This window comes from Salvelinus alpinus, chromosome 24 (genome assembly GCF_045679555.1).
Source record: "Salvelinus alpinus chromosome 24, SLU_Salpinus.1, whole genome shotgun sequence".
Taxonomy (NCBI): Eukaryota; Metazoa; Chordata; class Actinopteri; order Salmoniformes; family Salmonidae; genus Salvelinus; species Salvelinus alpinus.
In genome coordinates, this window is record NC_092109.1 from 13,460,295 (window position 1) to 13,487,065 (window position 26,771).

Below are 26,771 nucleotides of genomic sequence, written 5' to 3' on the forward strand. Positions count from 1 at the left end.
TATTCCGACTTCAATGGAATAAATTGATCACATTGTCTCCAGAACACGTGCCGTTGCAGACCCATCCAAGTTTAGCATTATGACACTTCTGTGGCAATGCCTCAATCTCACAGCCTCACACTAGACTAGCAAACTCAACAGGCAGTTACTATGTACACAGGGCATTGATAGGCTGGATGAATGTGTGCTTGTCATTCAAGTGTTCTGCTCCTCACAGGGCATTTCTTACTGTATAACCGTGCATACACGCATGCACACACACACACGCGCTACTCCAAGACACCTGATCAATAATGTAGACAAGAAAACATGTCTTGAAGTGTAAATATTTGACAATCATGATATCCATCATAAATAACTGATGAATGTGTAGTTTCTCACTGACAGCAGGGCATAAGTACACACTTTGTAAGTCTCACTGACAGTAGGGTTTACACTAAGTGAACACTGTTGCGGATGTGTCTGTCTGTTTGTTGGGTCAGGTCCAAGGACAGAAATAGACAAATGCAGGGAGGAAGTTACACTACTTTACATACCATGTGCAGTCCTTAAACATTTACATCAACCCAAAAGGGAGGTCAAATGTTGGTGGCTAAATGTTGGTGACTGTTATTTCTCATCTGAAGAAGGGAGTGTGGCCTAACGTGTGCGTTCCACCAACCTGCAGTTCACTTAATCAGGCGTGCGTTTTTCTTATCCTCAGAAGGATGAAGAAACATCCTTGGGAGGAGATTCTGTTGAGATGTTGACAATCAAACCAAGTCATTTCCAGGAGCCACCTTAATTATTCATGCCACACTCTTTGCCATACCAGTCAAATGACACATGTAATAAAATAAAATAAAAAATAAAATAAAAAAAGTAAAGACAACATTTAATTGTGGCATATTCAATACTGTTCATATTCATATTCAATACACAGATATGAGTCATAATTTTACTTAGCGCTTTTTACTTTAAAGCCCCACTTACTGTATATACACAAATCAGCATTTATATAGCACAAGGCCACGTACTTCTCATTCACCAAAATGTAAACGTCATCTAGTCTCAGTGAAATGACGGCACCCCGTATTCCTTCCTGCTCCAAGGCTCGGAGTCAGAGAGCCAGTCTCATTCATTTGCCTGACAAACTAACTTCCCTGTTGCCATTTGAACCATAACACTGGTGCTCTATGGAGCTTCCTCCCTGCACCACAGAGGTCTTTCTGTTTGGTTTAGCTGCCGTCTAACAGGGTTCTCTAAGAGCGTTGGGCGTAATGTCTCCTGTGTGAAACAATGAACAAGGACGGAGGTAGCGTGTCCTTTAAAGTTAATGGCGGCAACAAAGAGCAAGAGGAAGATAAGCGGGCAACTGTGAGGATAATTACAGCTTTGGGAGCGCCTGATAAAACGCACGTGGCAATTACACTACATTTCCATGGCTAATATAGAGAAAGTCATTAAGACTATAAAAAATAACTATTGGAATGAAATGTTGAAATGTCAGCATTTCTGCTGTTAGGTTTTCCTAAGTGAATAAACACCTTCGTATTTTAAATTGTGAAACATACAAACAACAATTTGGTAATCTACATTTCGTCCACGGCTTTTATTGATCATTTAAAAGAATTAAAACAAAAGCACAGGGGGAAAATGTAATCTCTAACGAGCACAAATAAAAATTGTTATAGTGAAATTAATGTCGGAGCATAAAAGCTACTTTACGGCTTTGATTCATCTGTGGAGTGCAGACCAATTCAAAATAATGGCACATAAAATTACTCACTGGGAATTTTGGCATTTATTTAAAATAAAAAAAATCTGGTTCTTACATCCTAGTCAACAGTTCAGAGTCATTTTGGATCCCCTTTTACCCTGGAACTCTCATTTGGAATCACTGAGCTATTCACCAAGTATTGCTCTGTGATAACGGAGTATTGCTGTTGTGTACAACACAAAGTAATTCTACAGTTTGAATAAAAACAATGTGTGCTTGCGTAAGGTGACCGTACCCCATTATGGCACCATTTGTCCATTCAAATCTCTCCGTTATAGGATAAGTGCAATCATGCATTCCTAAAGTACACACACTGGACGAGGGCAACTCTGCACACATCCAATACTTTATCAAGGCGTCTGTCCACAAAGCACAAGCTTCGATAACTGTTCCATTATCATAAAGAAGTCAATAAGAGGCTGGTTGACAGCTCTTCAGACAACAGGATCAATCAGCCTCCTCATATGGAAAATATGTATTTGGCAGCAAATACACTTACAAGGTTCAGAGAAGATTCTTGTAATATATCGGACTTGGGTGGGTAACATTTAGACATAACAGAAATGTTGCATGTATTGTATGAAAAGCATACAAGACATGTAAGTTAAACATTTTAAGGTCTCACATACATGGGACATACGAATTTCAAAGTACTTGGATCATAGTAATAGCAAGCTGTTGCATGTATTGTGTAAAACATGTTAAAAAGACATACGAGACATGTAAGCTAAGCCTTCGAAGGTCTCATACATGGGATATACATATTTCAAAGCAATTGCATACGACCGTCGGAAGTCATTGACGCACGCAACGTCACACTTATTGAAGAAAGGAGCAGGAGGAGCAGGAGGAGGGGAAAGCAGAATGAAGGAGAGGAGAAGAGGGACAGGAAGAGGAGGAGGAAAGCAGGAGGGGGAGGAGGAACAACTAATCTCCACTAAATCTATTTAGTTAGTGGAGATCAACAATCATTCTCATGATAGTACATTAAAACCCTGGATGGAAGACCAAAGATAAGAAGTAGATCAATCCAGTAGGAGGTGCTGCCCAGCCTTAACCATGGAAACTCATACCTGAAAATGTATATACAAATATTGTGTATTTCTGATAGTAATTGTCATGTTTTTTAAAAATATTGATCTATAAGGAAAGCATTTCCGTTTAGGATATTCACCACAATCATGTATTCAATTGTGTATGTCATATCAGGCATTTAAGTTAACACATACACAAATAAATCAATGAAATATATACAAACTAAAATAATATTTTATGCCATACAAGATTCATATTTGATTTTCATAATTCTTTTCATTATGGGTTGAAAGGTAGGAAAATACAGCCTCCGCAGCCCAGGCAGGTTATACCACTAATGTCATGCATCAGACATCAAATCTAAGGCAATAGAGAAATCAAAATGATTCAGAAGAAATCACATTTCTTTCTGTCCATTGTTCTTACAATGTGTGCAGAGATAGACTAATCAAGACAGAAGTTTAAGAATACATAAACTGGAAGAGTGGATATGCTGTGGTAAAAATACGTAGTCAATCATGATGTAAATCAATGTTCCGCTGTAGAACATTTACCTAAGAACAGAATCATCTTTAGACAACGCAAGACCATAAACACAGCTCCCACACAGAGAGAGATGCACACAAATACCCCGTACTGCCAAGTGCCTTCCGGGATCTTAAGCACTTACAAATTCGTAACATATTGTACGAATTGGAATTCCTAACACATCACACAAATTGCAAAATTATATATACACACACATCTTTCTTTTATTTGCAGGACGTAACGTATCATGCGAAATGGATAACGTAGTACAGGATTGTGCACAATTTTCAGAGACTGGTTTCAGTTAGTGAGCACTACTTTCAAAACTACTGCCCGAAATTATACAAAAGCTCTGGAGCATCACTAACACAAAATGTAGGAAACTCCTAACTGTGCTCTGCTGTACAGAAGCAACATTCCCTGTCAGAGCACTGCCCCACATACAAACACTACTACAGCACCGCTTCTCCACACACACACACACACACACACACCAGTTTCCATTTTCCTACCTGTAGCCCTCGTCTCCTCAGAATGCTGGACTCGTCCATGCTACAGAGCTCCGGCTTGTCATGCCTCCCTACCGGCGCATAGCCATGCTGCACTGACTGACTGGCTGCCTATAGCAGTCTCTCTCTCGGTCTCTCTCTCCTGCTCCCTCCTTCCCTCACGCCAACTCTGATCTTAGCAGCTGCTAAACACCAACATCAGAACTTATCTGATTGGAGGGGGGCAGTCAGCTGACACCTCCCTCTCTTGTTCCCCTTCTCGCCCCTCTGTAACTTCAGGACAGTGTGTGTGTGTGTGTGTGTGTGTGTGTGTGTGTGTGTGTGTGTGTGTGTGTGTGTGTGTGTGTGTGTGTGTGTGTGTGTGTGTGTGAGAGAAAGAGACAGAGAGAAGCAGTGTGAGTGAATATGAATAAGTGTGTGGGGGAGAGGGAGTGTGTGTGAATGTGAGTGAGTCAGTACGTGAGAGAGAGGGAGGGGGAGAGAAGGGAAGAGAGAGAGAGGGAGCAAGGGAGGCAGGACTAATTCAGCATTGGGACTGAGGGGCGACTGGGTGCCCTAGCTGTGCCTCAGTCATTTCCACCCGAGCGGAGCAGCCACGTTTTTGTGGCGCCCTAAGTCACCATGAAACGTAAGTAGAGGATATCCTGCCCCGAATTGCTCTCCTCCTCTCTATTCAAACAATACAGTTGGCATCCTGTCCTGACCGCCTGTCCATCGGCAGAGAGCAGCCAGGGCTAAACGCTAAGTGGCCTCTACTGTTCAACGGCTTTTAAATGAGTAATTATTCCTCCAGTTTTTCTCTCCTGGGCAAAATATATCTGAAGGTCATAGAGAGAAAGATGGAAGGAAAAAGAGAGAGAGAGAGAGAGAGAGATGGAGATTGAGAGAAAGAGAGGGGGACAGAGGGTGATGGGGAGAGAGAGAAAGGGAGAGAGCGAGAGGGGGGGGTGTAGAAGAGAGATAGGGGACAAGAAGGTGGGGTGAGCAAGAAAGTGTAAAAAAAAAAAGGAGAGATTTACAATAATAGTGGTGAGGCACTGCTGCTACAGCTGCCCCAGGACTCCGTCCCTCATAGTGATATAATACTGCAGGTGGCTATTGTGGGGCTTTCCTCCAAAACAACAGCACTGATTATTACCGTGCTGCTATCAACAACAACTCCACTGCTTCAGTCAACTCCTCTACAACCAGTTGTAAGCAGCACATACTGTAAGTGCATTTCCACTGTCAATTTCCAGTGATTTCATGCATTTCCGTCTTCTCTTTGCTGGCTGTCTCTGTTATAAGTTATATAAACTCCTAGGTACTCAGCAAGTAACCGACCGAGCCTCTTCTCCAATGCTATACCTCGCCGCCGTCGCAACACCACAGTCGCCCCGCTCTGAATTATTAGCATTTAGATCAATAGGTTGGTTTACGATTGCCATCATGCCAATTCCATCCGGCAATTTCACAGTTTCAGTCCTGTGTTTTTTTGTTTTTGCTTCTCCACCTCTCTTCTCTCTCTCCCCCCCTTCCTCATTTCCATTTGCTGTGACTCTACTCTGTGAATATTAAGTAGCACCCCATACACTCTCCCAGTCTCCAACCAAGCTGAAATTATTTATGTTATTGAGCATGGATGAGTGATGGCTAGTTGGCTACCTATGGCTGAGGAGAGAGAAAAAAAATAGTGTGAAAGGTCAGACAGGTGACTGCCATGTAAACTTTCCCTTTCTCTGACTGTCTGTTGAACAGAGCAGTGTTTCACTGAAGCTGGATGGCCAGTAATTTGTGCTGTCGCTGATGAGGAACAGAGAATTGAAAAGGGCAGCCGGCACTGGAGTAATCTGACCTGTTTTTATATTCATTCTTAAACCGTTCAAACCTCCACAGAAGGTGGATTCAAATGCAATTGTCTGGAAATTACTTAATTGACAAAAACGCAAAAGGCTACAGCGGAAGCAACAACTAACTTCCCGGCCACTCAGAGGACCCATATAATAAATCAGCCAGAGTAGAGCCCTATGGGGGGAAGTGAGCATGGCGGGCATTGTGTGGGGATGCCACTGCCACTGGCTCTGGGAGAAATGGGCCCTTGGCCACAGGCTTACCTCAACAGGAAGTCCTTGGGAGTTTCTGTATCTCATTTCCTCCTGGCAGGTGGGCAGCTAAGCCCGTTTCCTCGAGCGGCGAGGAGGCGAGAACGTAGAAAAGTGGAGAAGGGAGAGGAGAGGGGTTTTGGTGGGAGTACACCCTTAGAGCCAGCAGTGAGAACTGATTGAGCGACCCAAGGCCTGTGTTACCCCTCTGCCCTGCCTGGATTTATCGCAGCGAGAGGAGGCCTGTCGATCTAAGCTAAGGCAGGAGGAGGGCCATGGCCTGTGGAGAAGGAGAGAGGAGTATAGCGAGAGTGGGAGAAGGAGACCCTAATACAGATCATTTACAGTGAAAGCTTAGCCGGACATTATCTGTGTATACATCCAGGCCTTTGGGGTCAATTCCTCAGTGGGAAAGAAAAGCAGACTTTATGACCTTAAAGAACCAATCCCTCACAATGGAACCAATCCCTCACAATGGAACCAATCCCTCACCAATCCCTCCAATAACACCTGGGGGATCCTCTGGATCCTGGACTTCCTGACAGGTCGCCCCCAGGTGGTAAGGATAGGCAACACCACATCTGCCACGCTGATCCTCAACACCGGGACCCCTCAGGGGTGCGTGCTTAGTCCCCTCCTGTATTCCCTGTTCACTCATGACTGCACGGCCAAGCATGACTCCAACACCAACGATGAGACAGCCTATAGGGAGGAGGTCATAAACCTGGAAGTGTGGTGCCAGGACAACAACCTCTCCCTCAACGTGATCAAGACAAAGGAGATGATAGTGGACTACAGGAAAAGGAGGGCCAAGCACTCTCCCATTCTCATCGACGGGGCTGTATTGGAGCAGGTTGAGAGCTTCAAGTTCCTTGGTGTCCACATCACCAAACTATCATGGTCCAAACACACCAAGACAGTCATGAAGAGGGCATGACAAAGCCTATTCCCCCTTAGGAGACTGAAAAGATTTGGCATGGGTACTCTGTTCCTAAAAAGGTTCTACAGCTGCACCATCGAGAGCATCCTGACTGGTTGCATCACCGCCGGGTATGGCAACTGCTCGGACTCCGACCGCAAGGCACTACAGAGGGTGGTGCGTACGGCACAGTCCATCACTTGTCCAGGATGGCAGGAAGCTTGGCGCCTCTATACAAGGCGGTGTCAGAGGAAGGCCCTAAAAATTGCTAAAGATTACAGTCAACCTAGTCATAGACTGTTCTCTCTGCTACCGCATAGCAAGCGGTACCGGAGCGCCAAGTCTAGGTCCAAAAGGCTTCTTAACAGCTTTTACTCCCAAGCCATAAGACTGCTGAACTAAATCAGCTAATCAAATGGTTGCCTGGACTATTTGCATTGACCACCCCCCCCCCTTTTTTTCTTTCTTAACACAACTCAGTTTATTTATGCATAGTCACTTTATCCATACCTACATGTACGTATTACCTCAACTAGCCTATGCCCCCGCACATTGACTCGGTACTGTTACCCAGCCTCATTATTTTATTGTTGCTCTTATTTTTTTACTTTAGTTAATATAGTAATTACTTTTCTTAACTCTTATTTTTCTTAAAACTGTATTGTGGGTTAAGGGCTTGTAAGTAAGCATTTCACGGTAAGGTCTATCTATACCTGTTGTATTCGGTGCATGTAACAAATACAAATAGATTTGATTTGAATATGAAAGACGCAAGAAAGTGAAATGCATTTGCATTCATCTACAGTAGAGGTTGCTTTGCAGGTGCGTCCGAGATGTTCAAGAAATAATTGTTAAGATGAAATAAAACTCCCACACTGTGCTTGGAAAGTATTGTTTGTTAATTGTGATTTCATTTTGGGCTTTTTTTATATATATTTTTTTTAACAATACAAAACATACACATACAAATGACAACATCACACAAACATCAACCCTGCCCAGACCCACATGCTCACACCCCCATCTCCAGCTCCTGCATCAGCTCCTGTTCCCTCTGCTACCGCACGGCAAGTGGTACCGGAGCGCCAAGTCTAGGTCCAAGAAGCTTCTAAACAGCTTCTACCCCCAAGCCATAAGACTCCTGAAAAGCTAATCAAATGGCTACCCAGACTATTTGCACCCCCTACACTGCTGCTACTCTCTTATCATCTATGCATAGCCACTTTAATAACCCTACCTACATGTACATAATTACCTCAACTACCTCAAGTCTGGTGCCCCCACACATTGACTCTGAACCGGTACCCCTTATATATATCCCCACTATTGTTATTTACTGCTGCTCTTAATTATTTGGTTTTTTTTATCTATCAATTTTTGGGGGGTATTTTCTTAACTGCATTGTTGGTTAAGGACCTGTAAGTAATCATTTCACTGTAAGGGATACATACACCTGTTGTATTCAGCGCATGTGACAAATACAATTTGATTTGATTCTCTGCCACATGGCCTCAAACAGCACCGTTTTGTCCATTGCCAATGCACTTTCAACATTTAGATAATAAACCATTTGACCTTGCCATTGTGTTAACGGCGGAGGATTGGTTGATTTCCAGTTTTTAAAGTATACTTTTTTTTTTTGACGATTGACGAGAAAAGTATTGTCCAACCCAAACCTGAGTTTTATTTGTCCATATTGAGTTTTAGTGCAGAGTATACTTTTTTAAAGAATGTCTTTGTGGGGTAATTGTTATTACAGAGAATAAGTATAACAACTTTAGCAGCCATGCCATTCTGAAGAGGTTAATTCTACCTGTTACATTTATGGTAATATTGTTCCATTTAATTAGGTCTGCTTTCATACTGTTGAGTAATCGGATAAAGTTATCTTTACATATTCCTTTTTTGTTGTCACTTAAGCATCCTGAGTATGATCTTTTTTGTAGTACACTTAAAGGATTGCTGTAGATCATGAGTTATTATTTTTCTTTTTACTAAGATTTTATACTTCTGTTTTTTTTTTTTTTTTTGCAGTGGGGGTTTTCAATATTGGTCAGGTATATCAGGAGATCTGCAAACAATGACACCCGTTACGTTTGGGTCCTGACTAATTCTTTCTGCAAGAGGTTCAATTGCCAGTGCAAATAGGAGGCGGGAGAGAGGACATTCCAAACTTGTGCCCCTTTCTTTAGGAAATGTATATAATATTTGTATAAAAAGTATTATTTCCTGTTTTCGTGCTGCTGTTTAATTTGGATTTATATTTTTAATTAAGCTTTTCAAATTGTCATTATTCCTGTTGTTGTTTCTAATTAACGCATGTGTATTTGTATATTTTACGATTATAACTGATTTGGCGGGTATTCGTTTTGTGAGGGCTGTGAGATGTTTACCAGGTTAATTCCGGCATTTATTTTGCATTTCAGTCTTTTGACCTTCATTAGAGTATTGAAAGGCCAAGACGTCAGCTTAATAAACATGTTTCTTCTAATTTTAACAATGTGGTACACAAACATATTCACACAAAGCACCTCAAGGTTGAAATAAATCATAGACAACAACTTCTTGTTCTGTATTACGTTTTCTGGCTAAAAGTACATCGGTTGGTGTCAGAAGTTGAAACCAGGAGGTCTATGTTATGTTCTTTGATAAATGCATTCACATATGAAACAGACTGTCAGTTTGAGTCCGCCAGGGAATCCTCCAGGAGTCACCTACAGACTGCGATGCCCGTCTTTTCATTTCATATTCTTTCACAAAGGGAAACAATGTCACATTGTGGCTTAATATTATATTAGAATCCCTAAACAGAGAAATGTCATACCCAGCAGTTTGACAGGAATCTGATCTCAACTGCAGCCACTTCATCAAGACTGACAGTTTTTCATTTACACCGCGCCTCTGTGCATGTGTGCGCACACAGTAACATGTCACATCATAGTAATGCATCTAAGATTACTGGATATGTGAGATCATTGGCTTGATACGACCTTGGAAGGTGATCTTGAGAATAGGACTAAAAGGACATGGAAGGATATATGTATACAAGCATTCAAAAACACACAGGTAGCTGCACTCGACGTGAATATGAACATGGTTCATAGTGCTTACTTTTACTGTAGAGGAACTATTAAAAAAAACACGCTAGTACTGTGTTCCTTCACATTGGCATTATTCCTCGCTGTCTGGCTAAAAGTGAGTACAGTTGGTGTCAGAAGTGGGAACCAGTATAACGGAAAGCATGTACACAAACACTAAAAAAAAGCACACCTTGGACTCTCCTGCCGTCCAATCTGTCTAACCTCAGCACTGACATCACCTCTGCAGACCCAATGCAGCTGAAACGAGAGAAACGCTATCTCCAAAGGACATCAGTGACTACAATAAAGAAGGGGAATTCGAGTCCACAAAGCCACAACATCAGGATTATGACAATCTTACAATCAGGCCAGGACAAACGTATTGATTTCCTGTCAAACCTAATCATAGTCAAAAGAGATGTGCCATGCGAAAAGGGAAAGAGACCCGCACACCCGGGGGGTATGACAGAAAAGCGTGAAGGAGGAGAAAAGAGAGAAAGCAATAACAGCCGACCTGCAAGGCAGGGAGCATGGCATGGTTGATAGAGGGAGATAAGTCGTTGCGCTGGCACTGGGGGGGTGGAAGGTGATGAGGATGGGCCAGACTTTGAGAGTAGGGGCCAAAATTCTAGTGTGGCTTTAAGAACATGAAGACTTAGGCTGCGTTTAGACAGGCAGCCCAATTCTGATATTATTTTCACTGATTGGTCTTTTGACCAATTAGATCAGCTCTGCAAAAGATCTGATGTAAAAAGATCCGATGGGATTGGTCAAAATCAAAAGCCTTTCAGTCTGACGTCCCCAGACAACAATCGAGAAGGAATATAACCTATTGAAAGCCAATACCACGCACCACTGATTATTCAACTAGTGAATAACAAGGAAGCACTGTGGATAGAATGCATAAAAATGATTGCGTTAATTGCCATATTTCGCGGTAAGCTCTGGAATATTTTACAGAATTGATGCAAAATCCAGCTCTTGGTAGGAAATCTGCCTTGTAATGAATAACAACCAGATTCCACTGGGAAACAGATGTTTGAATACAAAACGTAGAGGATAGCTTGAGGAATTGCCTTCTAACATCATTGCTGTACAATAACAATAGTGAGAGTAGGGAAAATGTTAATTATTCAGCACAAATCATCATCATTATCACACATTCCAATAATCTCCCAAACGGAATCAAAACAGACCAAGTCAACCTCCTCCTAAAACACGAATAAGTTATGCTTTTGACGTCTCTCAATCTGCTCACATTACATTGTCTCTCACACCAAAATGCTGCCAGACACCTTGCTGAACTTCTCAAATTAGAACTTAGCACTTCAAACTCCAATGACCCTTTCGAGAAGTATTTGTGTGTGTTCTAATGATTCTGATCATTTATATTCTCCTCTGAATATTCATATTTCAGCACGAGATCCATGGGCCAAAGCACTTTATAAAGATAGACATTAGATACATCATATACGGCTCAGAGATGGGCAGCCCTAACAGGATCTACCAATAGAATGGAATAGGATTATGAGAAGGATGTTGTGTTTTCATATATAAAAATTGTGCAACAAAATAGTCCCTGGGGCTAGACAGTCCGATGCTGCAGTGACATTTTAATTTGATGGAACAAAGCCATCTCAACTTTAGCAAGACAACCGCGGGTCACATGGTGTCAGCGATTGTGATAGCTAACAGATACATCCTGCTGTCACAGGGACACGCATGATTTAGGTTCATTCTGGAGGGACGATGGCATAAACTCATCCAAATGAATTGAGAGGAATTACCTTGTGTGTTCAGTCAGTGCAGAACGATCTGTATCAGTTACTTTTCGTACCATATGGGTGAGTTTGGGTGAAGCCCTAGCTGTCATTCAAGTCCCCAAAACTCAAGATGCCTTCCATCTGGGAACGCACATTCTAATCTACCTCGTACTGATCCAGGTAAATCCTTGAGCACATATTTTATATCCCAAAAATAACCTGGTTAATAACATTTCTTACTTTTCCAATTTTGTGATCTGGAATTCTGTAGCAATGATCCACAATCATCTGCCCCCCCAAGAAATCCACCTCTGGTGCAGCAAGTTGTGCATGGTCCCTGACAAACAAAGACCAACCAAAGAAACAAAAACAAAGAAACCGTCCCTAGCAACAAACCAACAGTAGCGTATACAGAGCCTAGCAACTGTTATGTTTGTCTCTCTCAATATACTGTAGACTGTTTTCCCAAGGTCAAATATGTACCACAACTCTAGAAATGGTGTTCCCCTGAAAATGTTCAAATACACCACTATCCGCTCCAAAATATGCTATTAGGATGTGGTCATGCGTCAGCGAGTCGACGTATGTCCACGCCCGACTGTGCGTAAGCGGTGGCGAGCAGCATTGAATTTCTTCAGGGAGGCTAGGTAGACATGGAGGCATTTCCAACAGACCGAAAAAGGATCAACGTTACAATCCGTCGTGCCGTGGACTGATACCAAGCTACACACAAATCAGACAACACACACAAATACTCACACAAACATATAAAGATGCCCACGTAAACATGTGCATACACACACATATACTCTCACATGCCTGCACAAACACAAACATATACTCTCACATGCCTGCACAAACACACAGAAAATGTGCAACCCATGAGAGACAATAGATGAAAATGCGGCGCCTCTCTCGGCCCAGTGTAATGACTGTTTGTGCTGCATTGACCCTGGCCTCTGCAATAATTAATTTCAATCAGCCCTCGCTATATGGGGTCTAGGCTCCTGTTACAGGGTCTGAGGAGAATCTAATAAGATGTGGCAGTCTACAAAGAGGCTCTCCACCCACCTCTTCACACTCACCTTAGGGGATGAGGGCCTGACCTTATGGGGACTTTCTGAAGACCAGACGTTATGGGGACCTGATAATACAGGGTTCAGACTTTCTGGGGACTAGACTTTATATATATTTTTTTACTTAACCTTTATTTAACTAGGCAAGTCAGTTAAGAACAAATTCTTATTTACAATGACGGCCTACCCCGGCCAAACCCTAACCCGGATGACGCTGTGCAAATTGGGAATGGGAATCGCAATTCCGGCCGGTTGTGATACAGCCTGGAATCGAACCAGGGTCTGTACTGATGCTTCTGGTACTGAGATGCAGTGCCTTAGACCACTGCGCCACTCAGGAGCCCCTGATAATATGGGGTTTAGTCTTTCTGGGGATATGAAAATATGGTGATCTGACTGTATGGGGACAAAACACATTGGGAACCAACTAGAGATCGACAGATTATGATTTTTCAACGCCGATACCGATTATTGGAGGGCCCAAAAAAATCCGGAAACTATCATCTCGAAAACAAGACGTTTATTCTTTCAGTGAAATACGGAACAATTCCGTATTTTATCTAACGGGTGGCATCCATAAGTCTAAATATTCCTGTTACATTGCACAACCTTCAATGTTATGTCATAATTACGTAAAATTCTGGCAAATTAGGCGCCCCAAACTGTTGCATATACACTGACTGCGTGCAATGAACGCAAGAGAAGTGACACAATTTCACCTGGTTAATATTGCCTGCTAACCTGGATTTATTTTAGCTAAATATGCAGGTTTAAAAATATATACTTCTGTGTATTGATTTTAAGGCATTGATGTTTATGGTTAGGTACACATTGGAGCAACGATACGCACCGCATCGATTATATGCAACGCATGACACGCTAGATAAACTAGTAATATCATCAACCATGTGTAGTTAACTAGTGATTACGATTGATTGATTGTTTTTTATAAGATAAGTTTAATGCTAGCTAGCAACTTACCTTGGCTTCTACTGCATTCGCGTAACAGGCAGGCTCCTCATGGAGTGCAATGTAATCAGGTGGTTAGAGCGTTGGACTAGTTAACTGTAAGGTTGCAAGATTGAATCCCCCAAGCTGACAAGGTAAAAATCTGTCGTTCTGCCCCTGAACAAGGCAGTTAACCCACTGTTCCTAGGCCGTCATTGAAAATAAGAATGTGTTCTTAACTGACTTGCCTAGTTAAATAAAGATTAAATAAAGGTGTAAAAAAAATATATTAATAATAGGCCAAATCGGTGTCCAAAAATACAGATTTCCAATTGTTATGAAAACTTGAAATCGGCCCTAATTAATCAGCCATTCCGATTAATCGGTCGACCTCTAGACCCAACACTAACACACCTGATCGACTGATGATTAAGCCGTTGGGTCCCAGTAACCAGGATTGGGAAACTATATTATGAGGGCCAAACATTCCGATCTGAAATGAAGACCTCACTCTGATCTTATGGAGTCCATGTCTTTGGTTAAAGTCCTGTTGAACTTTTACTCAATATCATCATTTTTGTCATTGATTGGAGATTGTGTCTGGGGCAAGGTAAGGCATGTGCAAAGGTTTTTAGTATGTCCCTGTGTCAAATACATTATCTCATCATATGTTGACATAAACAGCAGTGGGAAGAAAGGTCATTCCTAAAGATGAGGTATCCTGTGAGTATGATCATGAATATAAATACAAATATAGGGAAGTGTGAAAATCTCAAATACTCTATGAATACTCTTTCAATTCATATACATTGAGAATACTATATTTGTTTTTTTCCCCACAATACATTGTACATTGAAGAAGCACATTGATTCTGATTCACAAATACTAATGTGTCCACCCCACTGTAAGACAATGTGGATCAAACTCAAAACAGCACAGTGGCTCCCTCCAGTGTAGACAAATATTCAGCACGTTTAATATTGTCTCCGCTGTCTGTAATGCTGTACTGTAAATTGTTTTCGCTTACAGAAACATCCACACAGATTAGATAGGATTTGCTCAATCAAGCCTTCTCTGAATCTCCACGTCCAGATGACAGCAAATCTGATTACATGATTTGGGATTTGTAAAAAAAATATATATATAAAAAATAACGACTGAAAACTGTATTCCAAATGTCTGGTTTTCTCCCTTGTTTATGCACCTTGATTGGAAAGCAAGGTAGAGACAGTACACACCTTTTCATTTGTCCAGGTAAATAAACAGAAAAAGATAAAACCTCTGGACTGGAATGAGATCTCATAGATGGACATAATTGGCTTAGCTTCAACTTTCAATTACGTTTCACTCGTTTGAAATGGGATGGGACGATATAATTTCCCCATTAAAAGGAAATCTGGGCTTGCTATCGCTTTTGTTATCTGAAAGGATACAGGAGGGATGGGTGATGTCTGACTTAAAGGCTCTTTGATGCTCAAGGTCAAAGTGAGACTAGTCACTGGTGACAGACATCATTTCAGACTGAGGGATTAGACCATCTCTGCTCCAATCAAGATCTCAGACAGATCTCCATCACAGAATCATCTTATTTTTCTATTTTCCTGAAATCATCTTAGATTGCGTATTGTTTGTTTATAATCAAGGACCTGAACATTACGGCTCTGACGAAATATTAATCACTACTACTTTGAGATAAAGGTAAAATAAATGTTGTTTACCATTTTTACTGATTGACGTTTCTTTGCTGTGTATTCACTGTACTGTCATGAGGAATGTCTTGCTATGCAAAAAATATGGCTTAAAATATGGCAATAAATAGAAATGTCTGATTAATACGCCAATCAAATATCTGATTAACAATATTCTGGTCTCAACATCAAAGCAGGAGGGTACAAATAATGTGGTAGTGGAATCATGGGAGGTCATTAACAGGATGTACTTCTCACCAGACTAGAGGTGAGAGAGGGGGCTGACTTCCCCAAGGTGTTGGCACGCATCCGCACCAGGTTGGAGTTCTCCGAGGGGGTCTGCCATGCCTGGTGGGGGGACACATAGGGCAGCAGGTACTTTCCTATAGGACAAGACACAATGGTAGTTACATTATAGAGAGCAGATAATTTCCTGTACAAGACAAACAGTAGTTAAACTACAGACAGGCGTACAGGAGCAGGTACAGTAATATATGTATATTATGAGAAAAGTACAAATTAAAAGAGAAAAAGAAAGCTGTTGATATTGTGCTTTATCTTTATTTTAAATATTGACTGATTGACTGATTTTATTTTGGGTGTTAAAAAGACCAGGGATACATTCACGCCATGAGGATACCTATTGCCTACTCACACCATTTGCACAGATAAATGGATATCAATGCAAATTCATACCATAACAAATGACATCGAGTGCTACACAAAATTGAACTAATCCTGTCCTCCTCCTCTGCTTAGAGAAACAGAGCTGAAGCCCCTAAGACGGCATGGGCTCACACGGGGGGGTATAAGAGGCAGCAGTGAAAGTTAATACACTTATACGACCAGAGACACTACAGTACAGGGCATGTTGATGAGACGTTTCCTACGTTGAATCCTAAGATTAACAAGCTCTGAACAAATACATATTTTTCAGGGCAAATATTTCCCCAAGAGTTGTATCCCAGTAAAAGTTCGCTGCATGGTCATTCTGACCTCTGCATTGGGTGCATGCAGCATTTACGGTGATATGGCCTCCGCAGAAGTCAGGGCATTCATACTTCCTGCGCGTCGCCAAGCAGCGCAGAGCTGTTGTGAAGGAAGTTGTCAAGGAAGTCAGTTTGTGTTTATACAGGACCTCCCGCCCCCACCTACCGTCAACCAATCATATAAGTGCTGAGCTATAGGGAATCCTCTGCATTGTTACAACATTTGAAAGGAGCATGGCGATGCGGTACGGAGCTCAATTCGGCCTCTGCGTACCTCCGGCGCCACCGACCACATTTTCGGATTAAGCATGAATTTGCTCCAACAGTCTCTAGATGGCAGTAGGTCCACAGGTGCTACGATTACAATCAACCACATTTTTTTCAGTTATGAAATCGGCTATGCAATTTAGATCCCCAAAGTGGAGGTGTCATAATATCCATAAAACCTAGAGGTCAAACAAGGAAATGGTTCCAATAGTTTTTCCACACCATTCATTTTTGCCATAGGGAATTTTAGAAACATAAAATAAGGGCTGTGTTTCGTGTAGGATTACACTGGTGTGACGTTTTAATAACCTGTAAATCTCTCTCGGACAAGGTGACTTATCAATATAGTCGGCGATATTTACTTTCGAAAATGCTAATTAGCATCAAAGTAGACATCATGCAAGACTACAAATCCCTGCAAGCTGCTGCACGTCATCACTAGCTGACACTTTTGCAAACAGTTTTAAATTGTCTTGTGCAAACTTGCACAAGACAGTTCACAGAAATGTCAATTTAAAGAAATGTTGCCAATGGGTATTATGACTCAATGTGGTACTCTATAGAGCCCAAATAATGTTGTGTGTGTGCGTGCAGTCTGGATTATCGTGTCACATTGTGGCATTGAGGCTCCTAGCAGTAATTTAAAATATATATAATTCTCCCTAAAATCGTGTCACCCTCTTCTGATCATCCCTCTTATCCCCTCTAGACTTTCATGTGTGTGTATATATTTCCATTTCCTGTTGAAGGAAGCACGGCAAGTCAGCAGTCAATATGAGAGAATTAACTGCCTTGGCGGAGACGATGAGTGAAAAGGAGGAGCGGAGGAAGAGAGACATTCCTCTCACCTCGATATGACCTAATGTGTTTAGTAGCAAAAGTCTGGTCCTGAGGGGCTGCCGTGTCAGCTGGTTTTGGTCCTTGATCTTTCCTTTTGATCAGAGACTGATTGAGACCTTGGTACTATGGTGTGTGGACTCTGGTAAACCAATAACAGCTGATTAATCAAATGCCAGGGGGACAAGAATGTCAGCATGTCTCTCTGAACGGGAGTCTGTTGGATGACTGGTATGATGTAGTTGAGCGGCTTCACTGCAAGTGTATTGTATGTTTCAGATATTCAATTTTAAACAATGAAATAAGAATGTCAGCATGTGTTGCCTTCAAGGGACTGGAGTTCGATGAGACCTTGTGATTTGTAATGTACAGTGCCTTCAGAAAGTATTCGCACCCCTTGACTTTTTCCACATTTTGTTGTGTTTCAGCCTGAATTTAAAATTGATTAAATTGAGATTTGTTGTCACTGGCTTGCACACAATTCCCCATAATGTGGAATTATGTTTTTCTAAAGTTATACAAATTAATTACAAATGAAAAGCTGAAATGTTTTGAGTCGATAGGTATTCACAACCCCTTTGTTATGGCAAGCCTAAACAAGTTCAGGATTTATTTTTTTGCATAAGTCACATAAGTTGCATGGACTCACTCTGGTTGCAATAATAGTGTTTAATGTGTTTTTTTTAATATGACTACCTCATCTCTGTACACCACACATACAGATAATTGTAAGGTCCCTCAGCCGAGCAGTGCATTTCTAACACAGATTCTACCACAAAGACCAGGGAGGTTTTCCAATGTCTCACAAGGAAGGGCACCTATTGGTAGATGGGTAAAAAAAAAATATATATATATATATTTTTTAATATCCCTTTGAGCATGGTGAAGTTATTACACTGAACCAAAATATAAAACGCAACATGTAAAGTGTTGGTCCCATGTTTCATGAGCTGAAATAAAAGATCCCAGAAATGTTCCATACACACATAAAAATGTATTTCTCTCAAATTTTGAGTTCAAATCTGTTTACATCCCTATTAGTGAGCATTTCTCTTTTGCCAAGATAATCCATCCACCTGACAGGTGTGGCATATCAAGAAGCTAATCAGCATGATGATTACACAGGCGCACCTTATGCTGGGTACAATAAAAGGCCACTCTAAGATGTGCAGTTTTGTCACAACACGTTGTGAACAGAGTGCCCCATGGTAGCACTTGAGTTATAGTATGGACAGGCATAAAATACATACAATGAACACAATTGCCTTTTATCGATGGCAATTTGAATGCACAGAGATACACCGTGATGAGATCCTGAGGCCCATTGTCATGCCATTCATCCACCTCCATCCATCACCTCATGTTTCAGCATGATAATGCAAAGTCCCATGTCACAAGGACCTGTACACAATTCCAGGAAGCTGAAAATGTCCCAATTCTTCCATGGCCTGCATACTCACTAGACGTGTACGATGAATGGCACGACAACGGGACTCAAGATCTCATCACGGTATTGCTGTGCATTTAAATTGCCATTGATAAAATGCAAATTGTGTTCGTTGTCTGTAGCTTATGCCTGCCCATACCATAACCCCACCACCACCATGGGGCACTCAATGTTGACATCAGCAAACAGCTCGCCCACACGACGCCATACACGTGGTCTGCAGTTATGGGGCCGGTTGAACGTACTGCCAAATTCTTTAAAATGATGTTGGAGGTGACTTCCAGTTCCCGCCAACATCCAGCAACTTTGCACAGCCATTGAAGAGTGGGACAACATTCCACAGGCCACAATCAACAGCATGATCAACTCTATGTGACGGAGATGTGCTGCACTGCATGAGGCAAGAGGTCACACAAGATACTGACTGGTTTTCTGATCCATGCCCCTACTTAAAAAAAAAGAAGATATGTGACCAACAGATGCATAGCTGTATTCCCAGTCATGTGAAATCCATAGATGAGGGCCTAATGAATATATTTAAATTGACTGATTTCCTTTTATGAACTGTAACTCAGTAAAATCAATTAAATTGTTGCATGTTGCATTTATATTTTTTGTATTTACACTTTGGATGGTGTATCAATACACCCAGTCACTACAAAGATATAGGCGTACTTTCTAACAGAGTTGCCGGAGAGGAAGGACACCACTCAGGGATTTCACCATGAGGTCAATGGTGACTTTAAAACAGTTAGAGTTTAAAGGCTGTTATAGAGAACACTGAACATGGATCAACAACATTGTAGTTACTCCACAATACTAACGGAATTGAGTGTGAAAAGAAGGAAGCCTTTACAGAATAAAAATATTCCAAAAACATGCACCCTATTTGCAACAACGCACAAAAGTAATGCTGCAAAACATGTGGCAAAGCAATTCACTTTTTGTCCTGAACACAAAGTGTTGTGTTGCTTTAGAGTTGCCCCAAACATGTTACTGAGTACTACTCTCCATATTTTCAAGCATAGTGGTGGCTGCTTCATGTTATGGGTATGCTTGTAATCGTTAAGGACTGGTGAGTTTTTCAGGATGAAAAAAGAAACGCACAGGCCAAATCCTAGAGGAAAACCTGGTTCAGTCTGCTTTCCACTAGACACTGAGAGATTAATTCACCTTTCAGCAGGACATTAACCTAAAACACAAGGCCAAATCTACACTTGGAGTTGCTTACCAAGAAGATGGTGAATGTTGTAGAGTGGCCGAGTTACAGTTTTGACTTAAATCTGCTTGAAATCTATGGCAAGACATGAAAATGTTTGTCTACTAATGATCAACTAATTTGACAGAACTTGAAGAATAATGGGCAAATATTGTACAATCCAGGTGTGCAAAGCTCTTAAAGACTTACCCAGAAAGACTCACAGCTGTAATTGCTACCAAAAGGTGATTCTAACATGTATTGACTCAGGGATTTGAATACTTAAATTAAATGTGTATTTCATTTAAAAGAAAATTGCTAACATTTCTAAAAACATGTTTTCACTTTGTCATTATGGAGTTTTGTGTGTAGATGGGTGAGAATACAAATACATTTTGAATTCAGGCTGCAACAACAAAATGTGGAATAAGTCAAGGGGTATGAATACTTTCTGAAGGCACTGTATATGGGTGGCTGCAAAATGTACATGAATGGCTACAAACTGTACATGAATGGCTGCAAACTGTACATGAATGGCTGCAAAATGCACATGAATGGCTGCAAAATGCACATGAATGGCTGCAAAATGCACATGAACGTCTGCAAAATGTAGCCTATATGGGTGGCTGCAAAATGTACATGAACGGCTGCAAAATGTAGCCTATATGGGTGGCTGCAAAATGTAGCCTATATGGGTGGCTGCAAAATGCACATGAACGGCTGCAAAATGTAACCTATATGGGTGGCTGCAAAATGCACATGAACGGCTGCAAAATGTAGCCTATATGGGTGGCTGCAAAATGCACATGAACGGCTGCAAAATGTAGCCTATATGGGTGGCTGCAAAATGTACATGAACGGCTGCAAAATGTAGCCTATATGGGTGGCTGCAAAATGCACATGAACGGCTGCAAAATGTAGCCTATATGGGTGGCTGCAAAATGTAGCCTATATGGGTGGCTGCAAAATGCACATGAACGGCTGCAAAATGTAGCCTATATGGGTGGCTGCAAAATGTAGCCTATATGGGTGGCTGCAAAAGACAAATCAAAACATGCTCAACAAAGTTCCATGTCGCCCAACGTATAGTTCTGACCATTAGACCCAGACAGACAGCGATAGAGAGCATAGTCTTCTTTCACACTCACTGCATTAAAATTTTCTTGGTAAACACCTCACCTGATCTGCTCTAGTCTACAGCACTAGGAAGCCCAACATGAACAGACAGATCGCGCCAACTCAGACAGCTAACTAGCTATCAAGTCTGATTGTCCCTTTGAGTAGGATGCAAAATAAGACGGGTGAGACGATGAGTCTGATCACATTTGATATGCCTGGCAAACATGATGCACATGCTTTGACAAGTTAGAATTCAACAACTTACAGAAGCGCCTTTGTCTAATGTGGGATTTGCAATATGTGGCTGAGGAAGCAAATGTTCGGTTCTGTCTGCCACGCTGGCACTGCTGAAATTCTGCACTCAACAGCACTGTCAGGACAACTCTAAACTAATTGGGCGCGTGAAGTGGCGATGGAAAATGAGAGCAACAGACGAGTTCAAATAAAACGTCAAAAACAAGTACCAACACATCACGGAGAAGCTATTCAACACAAGTCAAGACCAACAAAGTAATACCATGGTGAGATGTAAAATGTTCTGTATGCCTATTGTATGTCTGCGTGCATGCGTTTGTGTGTGCGCACGTGACGTGGTTGTCCTATACTTCAGGCATCATCCTTTACACATTAACCAACCATTTAGCCTTTCCAATCTCTGTAAATAACCATATCTCCCATCTCCACCATCTCCCGATTTCTTCTCACATGTATGAGAGCCTGCCTGACTCATGGAAAGATGCTATTACACATGTATAATGCACAGGGACATTACACAAGCATGAGCCTTGCATTACCAAAACGTCCTGCCTTTCGATTGGGCCTTTCCTCATGCATTTCAAAGAGGCTGACGGAAATGTGATGTTGAAGAGGATTCTCACCCAACTCCATGTATGGTGACCTCCCAGCACAAAAGCACTTAACTTCAGGTAGGGTTAGGGGGGGTGGTAATTTCTCTGTTATTAAACCTAGGGAACATCACTTTGTGTGTGTGTGTGTGTGTGTGTGTGTGTGTGTGTGTGTGTGTGTGTGTGTGTGTGTGTGTGTGTGTGTGTGTGTGTGTGTGTGTGTGTGTGTGTCTTACAGTCACCAATTATTTCAGGTGGAAATATTTTCCCTTCTCCATCGATGCCTTTTCCCTCTGCAACAGTTATCTACCTCGTCACTTAGAAATAGGGCACACCTCAGTAAAAGACAACATCCTCTGCTTTTCTACCTGCATCCTGTTCAGTAGGGAAAAGTCGATTCACAACTTTTTGAAACTCAGAGGAACAACCTGAACTTGTACAATGAGAACAAAGATTTTTGTTTCCCCTTTTATGCTACAGTGTGCCCTCCTGAACATGACCCCGGTGTTCTACGACACGTCTCCTCCCCGTGGCATCCGGTGCCTTGCTGTAAGGCCTGGAGGGTCGGACGGTAAAACAGGATGACACACAGAGACAGGAAGGAAAACGATGATCCGGAGATGGTTTCCTCATCAGCACTCATCACACACCAGCCAGGAAAGGAAATCCCTAATTAGTGCCCCGGCCGGAGCACAGCTCCAGGTCACCCCTCACCACATTATTAAACTGGGTAAATCAAGATGTAGCCTAGGCCTATTCACAATACAGGTGAATGCATATTCAATAGGAGTGTGTGCATACATTGAGTAATTGAGCTATTTCATGGGGCAACATATGAAAAGCAATCTGTTTCCCTACCATTTGGGACTCATTTTATCGTACTGATCAACATTTGCATAGAAGAAGCAATCTTTTCTTTTATATAAGTGTGCACTGTCTCTTTAAGATCCATGACATCATTCACTAACAGTCAGTTCACGCTAAAGCAAATATGAAAATGATTGAGAGAGACCGGAGGCTGGGAGACGAAGTGAATGAATTACGTTTTTGGTGACAAACAGCTTTGAAATCAGCAACATTTTGCATTAAGGTTTGCATATGATCACAAACAAGGTACTAGGGTAGTGAATTGATGTTAGCTTCAGCTGTAAGCTAGCAAGGAAAGTTAGCCTACAAAGCTGGAAGCGACCGGTATCTCCTTACATTGTAAAGTGTTCTTGCCTGTAATGGACATTGTTTTGTGAACAATAATTAACACTTTCAACATTTCATGTTGCATTATTCAAGTGTGTTAACTTCTGTGCAGCATGAGTGGCGATGCAGCCCTGACTCCCAGTGAACGCAGTGGTTCCTCAGGACAGGCTAGAGCTAGGAATAAGTGGAGCAGGCACGATGCTCTCAAACTATAAGAGGTTAAATAACTATTTATTTTACCTTTATTTAACTAGGCAAGTCAGTTAAGAACAAATTCTTATTTTACAATGTCCGCCTACCCCGGCCAAACCCTCCCCTAACCCGGACGACGCTGGGCCAATTGTGCGCCGTCCTATGGGACTCCCGATCACGGCCGGTTGTGATACAAGCAGGGTCTGTAGTGACGCCTCTAGCACTGAGATGCAGTGCCTTAGACCGCTGCGCCACTCTCAATCAGTAGACAACCTGAGACACATTTGACATTAGTACTGGAAGTAAGAAAAATTATTGTACCAAACCGTTCATGTTCTCGTATCAAAAAAGTACAGAGGTTTTGGTATACCGTGGAACACTAGTGTGCGTGCATGCATATATATATATATATATATTATTGTGTTTCTGCATATGTGTGTGTTTGTGTGTACACTGTATGTGCACATGCAGGGCCAGGCCCTGTGGTTATTACCTTTGAGAGCGCTCCCTAGGCTCCCCCTACGGAGGTTCTTGCCGTCCTCACAGAGCGGTCTCTTGAATTTGAGGGCGAGGCCCAAGCCGTGGATGACCTCCGGGTTAGTGGACTTCCGGAAGGGCATGGACGGAGGGTACAGGATGTTATCCAACTGCAGGAGAGGAGGAAAGATGGTGGTTAAGTAAGGTCAATGGCTCCCAAATTGTGGATCAAGAACCACACTGGTGGGTTATGGCCAATTCATATTGAAGAACTTGGTCGTTTGGAAGCCACAGGGGTTAGGTGAACGGTGGTGGGGCTGAAGGCAGACGTTGGTGATTTTTTTAAACTTGGTTCTGTATCACTCAAGTCTGATTAGAGATCAATTGTGCGAGCAGCAAACCATACAGTACCTGTTAAGGTGCTGAATTATCATGCAAGCATACAACCCCACGACACAACGATGGTAGAGATTATGACTAACATCACAAATAGCCGCCCAGTGAGAGTACAACGTGAGTACAGTAGCTGCACTGTAAACAACTCTGTGCATGATCAAATCCTTGTGTACACAAACAATGTAACATGTGTTGCATCATCCTTGTAAAAAACAGAATATTACATTTTCAAAAGTCCGGGATCTGACTGGGCCACTCAAGGACATTTTAGAGACTTGTTCCGAAGCCACTCCTGTGTTGTCTTGGCTGTGTGCTTAGGGTCGTTGTCCTGTTGGAAGGTGAACCTTCACCCCAGTCTGAGGTCCTGAGCAGGTTTCCATCAAGGATCTATCTGTACAATGTGCGTTCATCTTTCCCTCGATCCTGACTAGTCTCCCAGTCCCTGCCGCTGAAAAACATCCTTACAGCATGATGCTGCCTCCACCATGCTTCACCGTAGGGATGATGCCAGGTTCCCTCCTGACGTGACACTTGGCATTCAGGTCAAAGAGCTCAATCTTGGTTTCATCAGACCAGAGAATCTGGTTTCTCATGGTCAGAGTCCTTTAAGTACCTTTTAGCAAACTCCAAGCGAGCTGTCATGTGACTTTTACTGAAGGGTAGGTTCCGTCAGGCCACTTTACCATAAAAGGCCTAATTGGTGGAGTGCTGCAGAGATGGTTGTCCTTCTGGAAGGTTCTCCCATCTCCAAAGAGGAACTCTGTCATCGGGTTCTTGGTCACCTCCCTGGTCAACGGCCTTCTCCCCAGATTGCTCAGATTGGCCGGGCGGCCAGCTCTAGGAAGGGTCTTGGTGGTTCCAAACTCCTATTTATGAACGATGGAAGCCACTGTGTTCTTGGGGACCTTCAATGCAGCAGAAATGTTTTGGTATCTTCCCCAAATCTGTGCCTCGACACAATCCTGTCTCCGAGTTCGACGGACAATTCCTTCGACCTCATGGCTTGGTTTTTGCTCTGACATGCACTGTCAACTGTGGGACCTTATATAGACAGGTGTGTGCCTTTCCAAATCATGTCCAATAAATTGACTTTACCACAGGTGGACTCCAATCAAGTTGTAGAAACATCAAGGATTATCAAAGGAAACAGGATGCACCAGAGCTCAAATTTGAGTCTCATAGAAAAGGGTCTGAATACTTATTTAAATAAGGTATCTGCTTTTTATTTTACTAAATTTGCAAACATTTTCTAAATACCTGTTCTCGCTTTGTCATTATGAAGTATTGTGTGTAGATTGATGAGGATTTTTAAAAATCCATTTTAGAATAAAACTAACGTAACGAAATGTGGGAAAAGGGGTCTGAATAATTTCCAAATGCACTGTAAGAGGGGAACGTAACTATATTCAAAATTCACAAGTTGATTTACAACCTGTTTAACACTTTCTCATGGTTGGTGTCTTGACAGATCTGTCCAAAATCATGTTAGATTAAGCATAACATTTCTGCCATTGCAGTTATGGCAGTGTAAGTTGTCGTTATATCATATATTAAGCATTAATCAGTTACATTAGACATTGAATGTGAACCCTGTATGAATCCTGGATCTTGCTGTCAGACAGTTTTTTGTATAGAGAAATTCAGTGTAACTACTTAACATTGTGTCTCCTTATGTTAGGTGGTGAAAACAGTTTTATTGGAACATACATCCCCAAAAATGTAAGCAATTGCAAAACATGTTGGTATCTCATTCATTACGCCGGTGAATCAATCAATAAGGGCTGACCCCAATTAGTCGACTGGTCGATTGTCGCCCAATAGCGTACGTTTTTGTTGTTATCGAGCAGTAGCAAATATATATACAGTATCAGTCAAAAGTTTGGGCACAAGTACTCATTCAAGGGGTTTTCTTTATTTTTACTATTTACTACCTTGTAGAATAATAGTGAAGACATCAAAACCATGAAATAACACATATGGAATCATGTAGTAAGCAAAAAAAGTGTTGAACAAATCAAAATAGATTTTATATTTGAGATTCTTCAAAGTATCTACCCTTTGTCTTGATGACAGCTTTGCACACTCTTGGCATTCTCTCAACACACTTCATAAGTTAGTCACCTGGAATGCATTTCAATTAAACAGGTGTGCCTAGTTAAAAGTTAATTTGTGGAATTTCTTTCCTTCTTAATGCATTTGAGCCAATCAGTTGTGTTGTGACAAGGCAATTTCTGTAACTTTTATTAGGATCCACATTAGCTAGCGTTATCTAATCTTCCTGGGGTCCAACACCAAATAACAAGACATTACAAACAACCACAATCAGGACTTCAAACATTCAACAAGTAGACAATACAGATAATTAAAATACCTGACAGGAAACACATTTAACATTCAGTTGATACTTTCTATTTCCTGTCCAG

The 26,771-nt window shown here is 41.7% G+C and overlaps 1 protein-coding gene across 5 annotated transcripts in view; it reads right to left on the bottom strand.

Annotated features, from left to right (window-relative positions):
• Positions 1-26,771, bottom strand: part of LOC139552197 (microtubule-associated serine/threonine-protein kinase 3-like) — a 176,931-nt gene that overhangs the window by 119,988 nt on the left and 30,172 nt on the right. For 3 of the 5 annotated variants that reach the window (XM_071363671.1, XM_071363670.1, XM_071363669.1), the window contains exons 2-3: positions 23,969-24,122; positions 15,646-15,770 (exon numbers count right to left, since the gene is read on the bottom strand). In XM_071363671.1, coding sequence (XP_071219772.1) covers positions 15,646-15,770; positions 23,969-24,122 — 279 coding nt within the window. Of the gene's footprint in view, positions 1-3,834; positions 4,094-15,645; positions 15,771-23,968; positions 24,123-26,771 lie in introns of those variants that run through there. The other 2 variants (XM_071363673.1, XM_071363675.1) reach the window with 2 other exon arrangements.